Raw genomic sequence first — 17,432 nt, 5'->3', positions numbered from 1 at the left:
CTTGTAAACATGAGTTAGTTCAAAATTTTGAGAATTTCTCATTGGTTTCAACTTTTCAACTTTCGGGTTCTTATAGATAGGGTGTCTAACCCAACGTTTCAAGGAGGAGCTCCAAGTGGTCAAGTCATCCCCACATGCAAGAAATGTGGAAGGAACTATAGAAGAGAATGCTTGGTGGGATCGGGTGCATGTTATAGGTATGGTAAGCTGGGTTACCATGCAAAAGATTGTAGAGGTGGTGCTTGACCTCAAGCTCAGACTTAGGCTACAGGCCGTTTGGTTGAGCAGGATGGTACTATAGGTTCCAGTGGCGTCCAACTCCAAAACTGACTCTATGCCCTTTAGACTAGACAAGAATTAGAGGAGTCTCTTGATGTTGTGATGGGTATATTAAAAGTCTTTGAGTTTGATTTTTATGCATTGTTATATCTGAATTCTAAATGTTTGCCCAAGCAGTGACGGCACAAGCCAATCATGAGGTTGTATCTCTTGTAAATCCAAATATAGGTACGGAGGCGACTAGGGTTTGAGATTTCACACAAATGAATCCTCTGAAATTCCATGATTCTAAGGTGGATGAAGATCCACACGAGTTTGTTGAGAGAATCTAAAAGATTGTGGACATCATGGGTGTGACTTGGGTAGAAAAGGAGAACTTGGGCACTTATCAATTGAAAGGGGTTACTCTAGTGCAATTTGCTCTATTGAAGAAAGAGAGGGATATTGATTCGGGTCCTTTGAATGGGGACAAGTTCAAGAGTACTTTTCTAGATCGGTTATTTCCCCTTGAGATAGGGGAGGCTGAAGTGCAAGAGTTCATTAACTTGAAGCAAGGAAATATGAGTGTGAAGGAATATGCTTTGAAATTCACTCAATTGTCTAAGTATGCTCCGGCAATGGTAGCCGACTCTAGAGCTCGGATGAGCAAGTTTTTTTTTGGTGTTTCGAAAATGGTTGTCAAAGAATGTAGAATAGCTATGTTGATTAAGGAGATGGATATCTCAAGGTTGATGACTCATTCTCAACAAATTGAGGAAGATAATCTTAAGGAGAGGGCTAGGGAAACTAAAAGGGAAAGGAAAGATAATGGTGACTACTCTCATCAATGATCCGGTAATGGTGGTCTTCTCAGTTTCGACAAAAACATTTTGATCCAACTTCACCTAATGCTCTAGTTTAGAAGTTCAACAAGGATAAAGTGTCTAATCCTAAGTCTCAAGAGAGTTTTTCTAGTGGTCGTACTTTTTCCACTTGCTAGAAATGTGGCAAGAGTCACCCGAGGAGATGCTTAGCCAGCACCGAGGGATGATATTGTTGTGGTAAGGTTGGACATAGATTGAAAGATTGACCTTTGATTTTGCTAGCAAGGGTAGAGATGTCCGTCAACAGACTCAGTCTACTTCTTGAGGTTTCCCTACCCAGTATGGTTCTGGCGGTCAACGTTAGAATAAGTTTTATGCTCACTAGACTCAATAGGATCAGGAAGATTTTCCTGATGTGGTCACTGGTAAGTTACAAGTCTTTTAGTTTGCTGTTTATGCTTTGTTAGATCCTGGAGAAAATCTTTCCTTTATGACTCTTTATGTTTCTATGAAGTTTGATGCCAGTCCTAAAATCCTATTAAAACTTTTCGTAGTCTCTACTCCTATCGGTGATTCAGTCCTAGCTAAATGGGTTTTCAAGAATTGCCCGATCTCAATTTTTCAAAAAAAAACACCTTAGTTGATCTAGTAGAGTTAGATATGACTGACTTCGATGTTATTATTGATATGTATTAGAGTAATGTTTGTTATGCCTCTATTTACTATAGAACCCAAGTGGTTAAGTTTCAGTTCCGAATGAACCAGTTATAAAGTGGAAGGGTACTAACTCAGTACTTAAGAGTCGGTTTATCTCATGCCTTAAAGCTAGAAAGATGGTTTCTAAAGATTGTATCTATCATCTAGTTTGGGTAAGGGATACAAATTTCAAAACCCCTACTCTTGAGTCAGTTTCTATTGTGAATGAGTTTTTGAAAGTGTTTCCCAATGATCTTTCTAGAGTTTCTTTCGAAAGGGAAGTTGATTTTGGCATAGACCTTTTTTCATACACTCAACTTATCTCTATTCCTCTTTATAGAATGTCTTTGGTAGAACTTAAGGAGTTAAAAGATCAGTTAAAGGACCTTATAGATAAATATTTTATTAGATCGAATATTTCTCCATGGGGTGCTCTTGTTTTCTTTGTTCAGAAGAAAGATGGTTCTCTCCAAATGTGCATTGATTATAGACAGTTAAACAAGGTCACAATCAAGAGTAAGTATCCCACTGATGTGTCGCATATTTATGATACTTTTGATGCCCAAAACGGTGAATTCGTATGAGTTTCAAGCATGTGTTTGTAAATATGATGTAGGTTTATGTTTATTTTGCAGGAAAACTAAGTCGTATAGAAGGTCGGGCTAAAATATGATTTTGGACTAAAGACTGGCTATAGTTGTGGATTCACGGGGCCTCCACGGGTCGTGAACCCTTGTACGTCCCGTGGAAGCTAGTCGTTAAAAGAATGCTATGAATTGTTGTTGAAGTGTTTTGCCCAAGTGAATCCCTACAACACTCTTCACGAGATGTGGAGGCGTGTACGAGTTGTGAATCGTGTGCGTGAATGAGGAGCTGAGAAGGATTCAGGAGATGGTCAAGGAAATTTCTAAGCCTAACCATAGAACGTGCAAAGTACCACGGGTCGTAGATGTTGCCCGTGAAGAAAGCACTGAGAAGATGCAAGAAAAATTCAAGGAGAATCCCACGAGGCCCTGAACGGATTGTGGTGTCCTGAACCGACCGTGAAAGTTTTTCGTGAAGTGGTGAATCAATAAGCAGCTAAAGCTAAGGCTATAACCACGACAGATCTCCACGGAAGGTGAAATGCACCACGGCTCATGAAAAGCCATCGTGAAACTGGCCCGAACTTAAGTTTCCTATTTTGTTTAGGAGTTGGTTTTGTACTATATAAATACCCACATATGTTTTATTTTATAGGTTATGCAATTTACTATTTTTTGAGTCTTGAACAACGTGAAAATCATATTTCGAACCACTTTTGAGAATCAAACGTTCATGCAATATTTTGTTTGCTCTTGATTCGTTCTTTGCTCTTTGTTCTTTGATTCAATGTTTATTATTGCATAAACGTAAGTATTATTTTATGAATTCTACAATTCTTGACTCTTTGCTTATGAAAATGCGTAGCTAAACCCTATAACTAGGGTTGTGGGAACCATGACGGAATAACAAAGTAGGCAAACATATAGGTGATTTTCGTCCATAGTTATACCTTGCATTGTAGCTTTCTTCATCTTATTTTTCTTTTTAAAGGTGCACGCGGTAAAACTAGCTTGTATTCATTACTTGCTCGGGAGAGGGGTAGTGTTAGGAAGAGAACTACATTAGATATTCAAAGTTACAAACCTTCGTCTAAGTACTTGAGCCCGAGAGAGAATAATATTCTAAGGTCAAAAGCAAGGGTTAAGTAATTACACATTCGGAGACCGGAAGGTAAAAAATGAAATTCATCTAATAGGACCAAAAGGTGTTTAGATGTACATAACTTGCTAGATTTTGCATGTGACGCATTGAAATGATATCAGCAATACGAGATGACTACTGAGTTGGACTAACAATTGCTCCTGCAGCTTTTATGAATTTGATAAACAGGGTGTTCAAGCAATATTTAGATATGTTTGCCATTACGTTTATCAATGACACTTTTATCTATTCTTAGAGTGAAGATGAGCATACCGGCCATAATCAGAGCATACTTTGACAATTGAGTGAACTTCAAAGAGTATTCCTTTATGAGTGATGTTTTTATTCATTGTACGTATTTTATTTGAAAATAAGCCATTTTACTCAAAATCAAGGAGGTGTTGATTTTTTCCTCTCACTTTTAATCTTATTTAAATAAATAGAATTTTACATAATCAAAAAATCATTAAAAAATACTCTTTTTTAAGACATTTGATTATAAGTAAGCTAGTAAAGTCACATTACTTTGTACAGATGATTAATTTTCAAAACTATACCAAATTAAAAAAAAGCCACTTATTATTATAAATAAATAATAAAAAATTAAGTCCATGCTAGCACGGGCCAGTGACATTTAGTTTTACATAAAATGAAGTATTTATTATTCAACTACTCTTGTTTTACATGACAGGAATTCTTCCTCTAGAAATCAAAAAAGCAATAGCAGCTTCGTGAAGTCTCTACTAGTACTCCACGAAGGCATGCTCCTTTTTTATGTCCGACTATTCATATATTCCTTCTCTAGAATTTATGTAATATGTAATAATAGCAAAGTTCGAATAGATATGATATTTTTTAAAAAAATGAAAAACTTTAAAAAGTTGATATTATAAATGTATTATAGTATTATGTGCCTATAAGAATATGAAATTCAATAGGTTTAAAAGGTCAGTAATCAGGCAAAATATAGTTTAACTGCAGCTTACTGAGATTACAATTCTAGACAAGAAGATATTAAGATAAAAATTAGGATAGAAGGTTAATTGATAGCTAAGTGTTGTCTATTTTTTTTATTAATAGTGTTATTGTTATTATATCACTATCTTATTTTTCTTATTTCAGTATTGCCTGATGTTTTTTTTGCTTTAACTATTATATTATTTGTTGTTGCTGCTTGTTCTTTTCTTAATTATTTAGGATGATTTTTCTGCTACTTTATTAATTTTACATACTTAATTTTTAATATGTTTTACTTGAGCCGAAAGCATTTCTGAAATAATCTTTCTATCTTCACAAAATAAGAGTAAAACAGTGTACACACCATCTCCTCCAAGCTCCACAAATGAAATTACATTAAATATATTGTTGTTCTAGTTATTATCTAAAAATATGGAATGTGTGGTCTTAAATATTTTATAATATTAATGTGGTTATAATTTTTTTTTATTAATAATAAAATGAAAATTATTTAAATTAAAAAACCCTTTTGAATTTGACTAAATAAAAACCAGGTGGCACGTAAATAGATGGGAGTCGTTTTATCCCATTAAAATTAGAGGGAAAAAAAGAGTATGGTACTGTTGCTGGTCCTTGTGTGTCACCTGGTTATTTGTTTAAGTTGTTGAGTCATAAGAATATGTTTTCTCGTTTGCTTCTTATTGGTGATTAACGCGAATGATTCAACATGCCAAGTACAGACAAACGTACCAACTCCAATGCTTCTGGAATTCTCTAACACGTATTTAAAGGCCTATGATGCATGTCCTTTGTACACAGCTCTTATCTCTCCTTCTCCACATGCATTGTATATATATAAAAAATAAATAGTTGCTTTTGATTTGATTTGATTTGGACATAGCCATGACAAATAAGGATGAAGAATTATCAGAATACTTATCGGAGAATGACGCAGATGATGTCGAAGCTAATAGCGTCAATATGAGTGCTAATGAAGAAGAGGAAGAGGAGGAGGGTTCTGCTCCATTTGCTTCTCAGCAATGGCCCCAAAGTTTCAGGTTTAACTTTACTTTCAATTCCCATAACTTGTCAAGAAATCAATTTATTGTTTCTGTTGGATATATACCAACTCTGGTTTCTCATAGTTTCGTTGAAACTCTAGATTTGTTTTACCTGAAAATTAATTTGGCTATGTAAATCAAATCTTGTACCAGTAGGAAGTAGCTAGTTACAAACATGCTGCCTTTATTCGGCTGTGGGCTTTACTCCTCAAATGAAATCTTGTTTGAAATTACTTGTATGAAAACTATCTACTATCTTGAAGAAAAAAGACAATTCACTTTTCTTCTGTAGCTTTGGATTGAGTTTAGAACTCCAATTATTTATCTTTATATAAGAGATCTTCTCATATTACAAGGATGGAAGAGAAAACGTTTCTTATGCTGCTTATATTTATGATGACAGAGAGACAATTGACTCATATACGATTGCCGCATCACCTAATTTCGGACTCATACGACGTGGATCCAGTATTTTATCTGAATTCGGTAGTAGAATATTCTTGGACTCAGATGTGAAGACACATTTGCTCGCTGAAAAGGAAAAAATTGAGGAGCAAAATGTCGTGGATGGTATCTCAGTAACAAAAGCATCTTGGTCAGAGAAGGCTTCTTCTTTGTATGAGCAATTCACTGGGGAACTTCCAATTTCCTATGGATGCAGCTTAACTCAGACTGTATTCAATGGTAAGGAAAACCTCAATGTTGTTCAGTGTCCCTTTCTTCTGTTATATCAGTATTCACTATCTTTCACTATATAAAAAGTGCAGGATGAATCAACTTCCAGTGAATAGCTATACTATGGGCTATACGTGAGAATAAATAAATATACTTAAAAGTCAGATCTTAGTAGTTGGAAATCACAAGTGCTGAATCTGCTAATAAGTGATATGTAAAGATTAACTTGTCCTTCATGTTTATTGTTTCTCTTGGATCGCTTCCCCAATGTAGACCAAAAGACGCTGTTGTAATGGAAATGACAATTGTGGGTCGTGTATATCCAAGTCAACAATAAAACTACTGCAATCTTTCTTCATGAAGATTCTGCTAGATCTGTTTAGTTTTATCTTTTGTTTGGATAGGAAAAGAATTGGTTGAACTTATCACTTGATAGTAGTATTTAAGATCTCTTTGTGCAAAATTATTCATCCTACTTCTCTTTTTGTCTCGCTTAGGTGTGAATGTCATGGCTGGAGTTGGACTGCTTTCTACTCCTTATACAGTCAAAGAAGCTGGCTGGGCTAGTGTTTTAGTGTTGGTGATTTTTGCAGTCATATGTTGGTACACAGCTACTCTTATGAGACATTGCTTCGAGAGCAGGGAAGGAATCTTAACCTATCCCGATATTGGAGAAGCTGCATTTGGAAAATTTGGACGAATTATTATATCTGTAAGTTAGTTTAATCTGCAGTTGATTGATCCTATGTGTAATCCATTCCAAGTTTCAGCTGTGGGAATCTTGTGGATCAGTAATTTTAAGATCTAACTGTAATAGACCCTCCCTATTTATCCTAGTAATGTCGTACCCCTGTTATCTTTTGCTACTGGGACTGGATTTTCTTTATTGCTTATATAGGTTAATTGAAAATTCTTTTTTTAATAATTAACCGCAAATCAGTTGAATGGCAATTAACTATTATGTGTGTTTATGATGTGTTAATGATCCATGATTTCTCTCACCTATTTTCCAACCAATCCTCCTTCTAAACTACTAAAGGGCGCTTTATCCGGTTGGGAAATCAATTGTATTTCATCTTTGCTTTATTCCACTGTTCCTCTAATCCACATATTAAGAAAATCACTATCATCATCCACATTCTGTTTGCCTTTCATCTACATGGATAGATAAGCGATCAAAAAGAAATCTCTGGCGTATCAAGCCAGTTGTTTGATAACAGAAAAGCCTGTCAATAACAGCAGTGTCCACTTATTATCCCTACCACTCCAACTATGTGAATTTCATTTGCTTCTGTTACTGTAAAACCATTTATCTTAACATTGCCTGGGAGAAAATCGAATGCTTCCATCTGTTTGTTGAAAATGTTACTACATGTTAGATCAATTCAGTTCATGGAGTGGGAACAAAATGTTAATTTTAACCAGTAAATGTAGCTTTCTGAACTACTAGCGTATAGTTGTTCAGATTGGTTGGACATTTTGTGATTTTCTGGGGGAGTTGTTTGGGGGAAGAAGCACCACAACTAAAGTTTTGATATGATGATAAATAATGAAAATAAATTGGACACGAGAATTTTACGTGGAAATCCTCAAACAAATAGAGGGAAAAAACCACGGAGTAGAAGGATTTTTACTATTATGATATGGAGTACACCGCTCTCAAATACAAGGAGAAAACAACAATTAACACTCCTCTTGTAAAAGGAACAACTACTAAAGAGGACACTCAAGAATACAATATTTATCTTGGTGTATAACTCTCTTTGTATTCTTACTCTCTTTCACCTTACACAAACACTCAGAATAAAAAGAGGTTCACACAAGTGCTAACGCAACACTTGTGTCTCACCGTTTCTCCCCCTAGACAAAACTCTCAAAGCCCCTAGGAATACATTGTGAATGCTACCAAGTTAGAAGGAATAAGCTTCTATTTATAGAGTCATAAAACTTTTTCTTATAAGAAAAAGAACTAGCCAAATATAGAGACATTGTGTTTTCCTTTCAGGAAAAGGAAAACCTAATTATATTAGAAAAGTCAGGGCAAACACCCAACAGGAGTTACTGTTCATGGTGCCTACATGGAACAATACTGACCCTCTTTTTGGCCTAAATTCAAATTTACTGGCTGAAATTATAAGAAAGTTGATTTATGCTTACATGAATATAGATAAAAGTGGTTGCTCATTGCGGATCATTCGTCATTCGTGACAGTTTTCTGATGCTGTTCTGCTATTTCCTTGCAGATTATCTTGTACATGGAGCTATATGTAAGTGAAGATTGAACTTAACTCTAGTTTTATTGTTCGCTTAGCCTCCTTAACATCAGACCTCTAATATTTGTTCAACTGATGCAGTCATATTGTGTAGAATTTATAATTTTGGAAGGAGATAACCTTACTAGCCTTTTTCCTGGATCTTCACTTAACTGGGAAGGCCTTAAACTTGATTCAAGTCACTTCTTTGGGATTCTGGCTGCCCTAATTATTCTGCCAACTGTTTGGTTGAAGGATCTTCGTGTAATATCATACCTCTCAGGTGCTCCTTTGAACAACATAAAGCACTCACATTGCTTCAAACACCAGTACTCTTGGCATAGATGGTTTTCAACCATCATCTGAGAATCTTATTGACATTTTTGCAGCCTGTGGGGTCCTCGCAACCATAATAATTGTTCTGTGTGTGATTTTCCTTGGTACGGTGGATGGAGTTGGATTTCACAATACCGGTGAGGTTGTGAACTGGAGTGGTATTCCTTTTTCTATTGGAGTGTATGGATTTTGTTACTCTGGGCACTCAGTTTTTCCAAACATCTACCAATCTATGGCTGACAAGTCAAAATTCAATGTGGCACTTATAATATGGTATGGTTTTCTACTTATTGAACTGCCTAACGCATTCTCATCTATGTGGTCTTTTAAGTATCTGCACTTTCGTATTATGCAGCTTTATTCTGTGTATTCTAATATATGGAGGTGTTGCAATAATGGGGTATCTCATGTTTGGTCAAAGCATATTATCTCAGATAACTTTAAATATGCCGGACAATTCAATTGCTTCAAGAGTTGCAGTATGGACCACTGTATGTATGCTCTCTATTTTGCCCCCCCCCCCCCCCCACACACACAAAATGAATCTAATTTTCCTATCATTCATTTTTATGTATATTTTTCTCTACCATGCAGGTTATCAACCCATTCACGAAGTATCCTCTTTCACTGTCAATTGTTGACATTTCTTTTTTCCTGGAATATTAGTTTAACACTTTAGATTGCTTGAGTTGACAAAAATAGATAATTATGCATATCCTATGGTTTAACTTAAAGTTCACACTTGCACAGATATGCGTTGTTGATGAATCCCTTGGGAAGAAGCATAGAGGAATTGCTGCCCGAGAGAATCTCTAGTAGTTTCTGGTGTTTTATTCTCTTAAGGACAGCCCTTGTCTTTTCTACAGTATGTGTAGCATTTCTTCTTCCGTTTTTTGGTATGTAACATTATCTTTCAGTTATGATCTTTAACTTAATATTTTTATCGTCAGTAAGTTCACCTAAGGCTATTCTCAAGTAGCTATTGGCAAGGACAATGCCTCTAGTTTTGAGATAAAATTGCCATTTTTTATCAGTTTAAAAAGATTATCTAAATTACTTGGGGCTTTATAAATGCACGTCACCTCCTTCTGCGTAATTAAAATAAAAAAACCTAAGGCTCTCCTATCAGCTTATGATACTTATTCTTTATACATATAATCTGTACAGCTTATGATACTTATTCTCTATACATATAATCTGTAAATCCTGGATAATCTGCATCAAGTCCGCTTTATTCTGGCACATTCTAGTTCATTACCAAAAGTTTGTCTGTGAAGGCAAATTTGTTTTCTAAAACAAAATCCCCTAATCTTCATAAAAAAGAAACAAGAGATCCTCAAGTAGCATACTTATTTCTGCACAAATATATTTGTCTTTAACTGAACTAGTGAAGCTTTGGGCAAACATTGGATCTAATGTTAGTGTAACAACAATTCAACCTTAATCCAACTAGATGGTCTCGTCGATATGAAATCTTTGTGGCTTTGTTGTTAGTTAAGTTTAAATTGGTCAACATGAATCCTTTTTCCCTTGTATCTATCTCAACATATGCATTTCTACAGCATACATCGTTTGGATATGTTGACCTCGGGAGCTCAGTATTTGTTACATTGTTGGGCTCACAATTGCTCTACTCTACTCACCTGCTTTTCACTTTGTTAAGTATCATGTGTCACGTATCACACAACATCTCGTAGCATTGCTCCATTTCATCTTATCCTAATTTAAATCTATGTTGCATTTTCATCTATTATCAATGCTTCCAGAAGACTGAGAATGTATTAAGGCTGGTACCATCCCGTCTAATCTCATTTTACCTCCAAACAAGAGACATAGGGAAAAATATGGAAATCACAGTCAATAGAATAATTCCAAGTCAACTGTTTAGTGATGTATTGTGTTTCTAGAATCAAAATCGAACGAATTAACCAAATTTTTCTTGGGCCAATCGCTTTTCTGGTTGCAAATATTACTGCTGCCACTTGCTTTTGGTTTGTGCGACAATTCTGGATAATATTCAATAGAGTTCATAGATATTTTGTAAATCATATTAGAGCTTGTATGACTAAGATTAGCTGCATGAAGCGTTCTGATCTGGGCTCTTTATAATTTTGTTGAAAACAAGCTGACACGAAGATTCGGAATAGTTGGTTTTCATGTATATTAAGCACATATATTGACCATAACTTCGGTAATAATTTGCTTTGGTTGTGCTTGTACCATTTTAAATCCATTAAGATATGTATTGCATTCAGAATAACGGAGTAATTTGGAGAGTTTAAGCTCTAATAGAAGCTCTCCCTCTATGAATTGCGTTCCTAAAGCACCAAATTTGTGAATCAAACAAAAATCTTCGCCTTAGGGGATTTTGGTTGTTTATATAATTTTATGAGGCAACCTCTAATTACAGTGATAAATCATCTTTGTTCCAGGTCTTGTGATGGCTCTGATTGGTTCTCTTCTCAGTATACTGGTGGTAAGCTCTTTCCCAGTTCTATTGGATCCTGAACATATTTTCTTTATATCACAGATGATACTCTTTTCTTATATATGCAAACTTTCAAAGCTTGCTTTCAGTTTCAATTGTCAAAAGCTTATTTTACCTATGTAGTGCAACCTAATTTACCTTGCTGTACTGCACTATTTACCTCCCTGATATTCTCGTTCATTTGATCTTTTATGCTTTTGGGAGTGTATCAGTAAAACTATCTTCCTTGATAAATACATTTCACATAATCAGATAAGTACTAAAAAAACTAATGTTGGTAAGGTTTTAAGTAATGATTGCAACTGTACGTGGCCAAGTGACAGAAGCGGCTGGTACAATTCTGATTCCTTTTTAATTGGTTAGAAGGATCATTCATATCCATTTGGACATTACACTTCTCAAAAATCTTGATACATCTTTCTTCTTTTTTGATCACGAACGTCACGATAAATCTTTCCACATCTGATTGATTTCCCCTCCAAAACTAAAAGGTACAATGAATGGAGGTTATGCACAATATATAATGGAGAATATGGGTCCAATATTTAAAATGATGGGAGCTTGAAGAAGCAGAAACCTTCCTGGTAAAAGTACCAAATCAAGAACTTGAACTGTTCCATTCATGTACTTTTAGCTGTTTAGCCTAGTCTAAGAAGATCAACATGATCAGAAATTAGACTTGGTGATCAAACTCGTTGCAGCACTCTGTCGAATATTGTAATGTCCATCACTTGCCAAAACTGATAGCTTTCGGAGTTCAGGCTATAAATCATTTAGTAGAAATAGAAGATAGCAGTCTCCAATATATAGATGTTTGGGTGGAGATCTCCACTGATTATTTAATTTCTGCTCTTCTCATTATCAATTTTATTCTAGGGATTATATGTCAGCTCCTAATTTCTGTTTTTCAGGCTGTAATAATGCCAGCTTTATGTTTCCTAAAGATTATTGGAAAGAAAGCAACAAGGACACAGGTATTTCACGTATCACTGTTGACATCAACTTTTAGCTTGTTTAACAAACCATTTTCTGGCCATAAACTGTTTCATGGGTTTGCTTACAAGTTGCAGAATATGGCTAGATATGAGAACAGATCATTTCCAGTTTCCCATTTTCATGATTATTAATTTTTGTTCATGGAACTTTTGATAGTCTCAATAACATCACCAATGTTTGACATGTTTGTAGACGGTGTCTAGCATCACCATTGTTGCAGTTGGCATTGCAAGTGCTGCTCTTGGAACTTACTCCTCACTGTCGGGAATCGCGAACAAGAAAACCTAACTCCCAACCCCACCCCCTTTTCTTTAGGGTGGAGGTGGACATGTTAGCAGTAAAACATTCTTATTTACTGTCCTGTACTTTTGATCTCTATCCCAAATACCCGTCTTCTCCTCAGTTTCACTTTATAACTACTTTATAATTATGGGGCATCTTTCTCAGTGTGTATTAGCTGCTAATGCTTGACGAACCCTGCACCTCCCTTTCTGACTTTGATTGCCTATGTTATTAACTGTTGCTACATGATTTAGTGGTATGAGAATAACCAGAGGGAGACAATTGCCTTTGTTAGTTGATCAGCGGAAGTATTGCTTATGTTAACGTGTGCAGAACTAATCTTTAAGTAGAAAGTATATGTTTGCATTAGACGTTTTAAAATGTCTGCATGGTGTGGAAATCAAATAATTTTGAAATATCATGGATATATCCCTACTTGTGCCGAGGGACATAATTAGTTTTGTTATGAAACTATATAAAACAATAAGAAGAGAAAATATTTATTATTTCTCTGGAAGAATATTTAAGAGTGAATTATAATGAAGGAAAAGTCATTTATTTATAGGAAAAATCTGACTTGGTCCATAAGTAGGATTTCTAAATTCTCCTAAGGAATTCACATAATAGACATTCACTATAATATAAATATGTTTATAACACTCCTTCTTGGATGTCTATTTGATAGATTATGTGTTCCGCTAAAAATCTTATTAGATAAAATTCAGTGGGAAAAATTCTAGTGAAGAAAAAAGAGTATACATATCTAATAATACGCATTTTGGATGTCTCATTAAAAACCTTACAAGGAAACCTAATGAGACAAAATCTTGTGAGGGAAAAAGAGTATTAACTCCCCCTAATGAGGACATCAATCCAAAGACTTGAATCTTCGCATTTCAAGCTTGTACATCATCTTTTCGAAAGTTGTAGTTGATATAGACTTGGTACATAAATCAACCATATCATTACTTGAACAAATATGTTGCACGTTGATATCACAAAAGTTTTGGCAAAATAGGCTTCGTTCTATCTCTTTTTATGAATTATTCCTTCAAAACTAAAGAATTCTGCAAGTTTCTCACGTCAACTTCTTTAAGCAAATAGCCCTTTGCTTTTTGAAAACTCTTCAAGAGTTCCAATTTAAGTTATTAGCTTGCATAACAATATAAAAGATTCTTGATTGATTTAATCCATGTGAGGATTATAAACAAGTTTTTCAAGAACTTGGTTATGCTTCGTGCATTCTGAATCCTTCAACTATTTTCATATTAATTTTGTCAAATGACAATATTCAATAGTAAATGTATGACATTTTCTAGTGTCTAGATTGCAAGTCAAATAAGTTTTACGCTTACCAAGATGCATCATTTCACTTTTCACTTGATAAACATTTCTAGATTGCAAGTCAAATACTCATAATCTTTTACAATATTGTGCTATACTGTATTAAAGAAATTGTCCATGATATATCATTTTGTATTGATTCGTAATGCGACATAACTTATTGAGATCTCATCACTCAATATTTTCTGGTATGTACCCCTCATGAGATTTCATGAATTGTTATGTCATAGGCTCTTCAAGAGCACATTACCTCATCATTATGATCCTTTTAATATTTACTCCTCCTCCTTTTTCAAGGATAATTTTATTTGAAACCAATTACTTTATCATGCTTCATGCATGTCATAGGCTCTTTCCTTTAAGGACATTCAATTGGGGAATTTCCAACTCTGAATTGCTTATAATTTTAATTCCTCTCCAATGTTATCAAAATCCGTTGCCTTTTTACTGGAATTTTCTGCGAGAGTTTTTTCCAGGGCGGCAGATGGGTCTAGAGAATCGAACTGTCTCACGACCTGGAAAACTTGGAATGATTACAGAATGCTTACCGCCTTCGATTCGGTCTATTCTAAGTGGTCCTCTCACCTTCTTTTTCAATCAAAGAAAGAAGAGCCCTTCGATTCGGGCCCTTTCCCGCTTTCCTTTGTGAGGGAGGTTTTATTATCTTCCCCTTATGTTAGACAAACTAATATATCTTAATATATTTTGGAGAATCCATCTTTATGCACCATGGTATATTTATTAATTATATACCGCACATCAAAATTATTAGATGGAAATTATATGGTCCCTGAACATAAATCAATTGAGAGGGAAATTGATCATAATTTATTAGTTTGATGCATATTTTTGTATGCAGTTTATCATACTTCAGACCATGAAGTTTTGTTCTCATATGCAATGATTGACTATTTATCTGAAGCATTTTATGTCAAATCGCTTGGATATTTATCAATATTATCAAGATGAATTGTCTTAATTACATATTATGAAAGTTGTGCTCTTAACTCAATTATTTTGCACAAACAAATTTGTGAATGTCAAACTGCATGTTGACAATAAACACACATGTGATTATCTTATGGATGCATCTATTTATCATACCACATGACAGGTAAACAGACCCATATTCACCTTTTATACTTTACAGAATTTAGGAATTTAGTCCCAATATTAATTAGTTGATCCAATTAACTTATCATGAGAACAAACAATAAAATTTTTGAAAAATTTTCTAGTATTTGTTGAACACTTAATATGCACATTTTCGAATGGCCAAATCAATCATGCCAACTGATAAAATTATTTGTACTAGTAAACTCCAAGTTTACCATGACATGTGCCTTCTGATTTACTATTACATGAATAAATCTCAGATTTACTACTCTAAGAATAATTTTCAAATTTATTTCTTCTCAACTCTACCTCTTTTGGAGGTGAGTCGTGATCCCATCACGATAAAATGCACATCCGTATTGATAAGCTTTATTGAATACTATCACATTCCACTTCAAGGAATGGATCTCTATTAGAAGCATTTATCAAAAGTTCTCATTCTTCAAGAATAGAACACAATAATCTAAGCATATCAAATTATGATAACTTAGTACCTCATTCCACGTTCATGTGCATTATTCAATCACTTGCTTTCTTTCAGATATATTATGCATTGTTACCACATTCACTTTAGAGAATGGATCTATATTTGTAGCATTTATCAAATGCTCTCATTCTTCATGAATGGAACATAATCATCTAAGCATATCAAATTATGATAACTTAACATCTCATTCCACGTTCATGTGCATTATTCAACCACTTGTCTTCTTTCAGATATATTATGCACTACTATCACATTCACATCAAGGAATGAAGCATATTTAGTGCAATAGGTTTCATGACCTTTTCCAAAAGAACATTATTTTGCTTTAATCATCATTGTATCATCACTAAGGCACATTGAGGCTCAAATCCAATGTCTTATCCATATAAGGCGTGCTATGCCATAAATCGTGAGACTTGAACCCAACTTCTTTCATCACGGTGCACCAAGGCTCAAACTTGATGTCTTACTCTCTTGGTGCGATTGGAAATGAATCCATCGTCTTACCCTCAAACAATGACATAATATGCCAAAATACAATAGAAGTTACAACAAGATACAAAGACAGTTCATAATCTACCGAGTTCGAATCGAGTCCTCAAAAATTTTGTCATTCAATTTTTTCTTAATAATAAAATCAGGTAAGCCTTTCGAATAGAAACGGATCTATCTATTTTTCTTAAATCTCATTAATATTGAGAAAGTACAGCCGATAATATAACAATTTGTCAATATAGTTATTGACTACGTTTGCTCTCAATATAAGTTTGGTGAAATTAAAGATGGCTAAGGCCATGTGAAAAGAACTTTTACAGATTCGAGAAACAAATATTTGTGTTAAGGCTTTAAAGGAAAATACCTCATATGATGACTTCAATACAACCCAAAATCTTCTCAATTCTCATGTATCCACTCATTTCGTCTCATGTATACCTTTGGATAAGTTAGAGACCCGTGCTGATAATGTATTATGAAATTATATAAAATAATAAGAAGAAAGTAGGGAGCAGAGAGAAGACTTCTTATTTCTCTCGAAGGATATTTAAGAGTGAATTACAATGAAAGAAAACCCCTATAAAGGGAAAAACTAACTTGGTCCCTAAGTAGGATTTCTAACTTTTTCTCCCAAGAAATTCACATAATAGGCATTTACTATAATACAAATATGTTTATAACAAGTTTATTGTTTTTCATTTTTCATGTATGCATCAAGTGAATGAAATGGACGGATGTCAGTTGTCAATGAATTATGAACATGTTGGCTAGACATTACTTGGAAGAAGATGTGACTATATTTGGTGATCAATCAACTAAAGATACCGTTAATTCTATTGATAATTCACTACATACTTAAGAAGCTAAGGGGGTTGAAATTTCATATTGATATTTCACTAAACTATTGTAGGATAGCTTAGGGAATGAAATGTTAATTAATAATAAAAATATATAGGAGGGAATGACAATCACAGAAATATACAAAAAGAGGGAGAGACAGAAACATTGAAGAGAGTAAGTAAGCCATACAAAAAGAGGGAGACAGAAACATATAAGAGAGTAAATAAGCCAGGCAACGGGACTAGAATCGGTACAATAGGATCGGAATTTTTCGAAACCGGACCGGAATTGGTCTTGTAGGTGATGGATTCATCCGGAACCAGACCAGTACTGGTACCAAGCGTACCAGTAGATTTTGTTAAGGCTGTCCCGATCTGGTACATATCGGGACTCGGCCGGACTGGACTTCGGGTTTCCCTACCCATCTCTTTTTTTTAAAAAAATAGATTAAATTAACTCAACGTTTATGATTGAAAAAATTCCAAAATATATAACTTATTTAATATTTCTTTCAAAAGTATAACTTAATAAGTTGGACTTTTTAAAATGTTTAAATTTTAAACTTTTAAAGTTTAAAATTCACACTCAAGTGTTAAAAGT

The 17,432-nt window shown here is 34.5% G+C and overlaps 1 protein-coding gene across 4 annotated transcripts; it reads left to right on the top strand.

Moving 5' to 3' along the window:
• The first annotated feature begins 5,194 nt into the window (after positions 1-5,194).
• On the top strand, positions 5,195-12,750 carry LOC129896647 (amino acid transporter AVT1A). 4 transcript variants are annotated; one of them, XR_008768010.1, is made up of 13 exons: positions 5,195-5,518; positions 5,925-6,205; positions 6,694-6,908; positions 8,440-8,463; positions 8,551-8,731; positions 8,838-9,057; positions 9,140-9,275; positions 9,379-9,398; positions 9,535-9,680; positions 11,217-11,260; positions 11,764-11,856; positions 12,184-12,246; positions 12,461-12,538. XR_008768010.1 is itself a non-coding variant. In XM_055972581.1 (12 exons), exons 1-12 carry the CDS (start codon positions 5,364-5,366, stop codon positions 12,554-12,556), a joined length of 1,581 nt encoding a protein of 526 aa, XP_055828556.1. In that variant the 5' UTR covers positions 5,198-5,363; the 3' UTR covers positions 12,557-12,750. The 4 variants fall into 4 exon arrangements, 1 of the variants encoding a protein (XP_055828556.1); XR_008768012.1 differs by lacking the exon at positions 9,379-9,398; XM_055972581.1 differs by lacking the exon at positions 11,764-11,856 and having other exon boundaries at positions 5,198-5,518; positions 12,461-12,750.
• Positions 12,751-17,432: the final 4,682 nt, after the last annotated feature.

Source organism: Solanum dulcamara, chromosome 7 (assembly GCF_947179165.1).
Source record: "Solanum dulcamara chromosome 7, daSolDulc1.2, whole genome shotgun sequence".
Classification (NCBI taxonomy): Eukaryota; Viridiplantae; Streptophyta; class Magnoliopsida; order Solanales; family Solanaceae; genus Solanum; species Solanum dulcamara.
The sequence above is the reverse complement of the archived record's forward strand: the minus strand, read 5'-3'. Positions and strand labels throughout refer to the sequence as shown.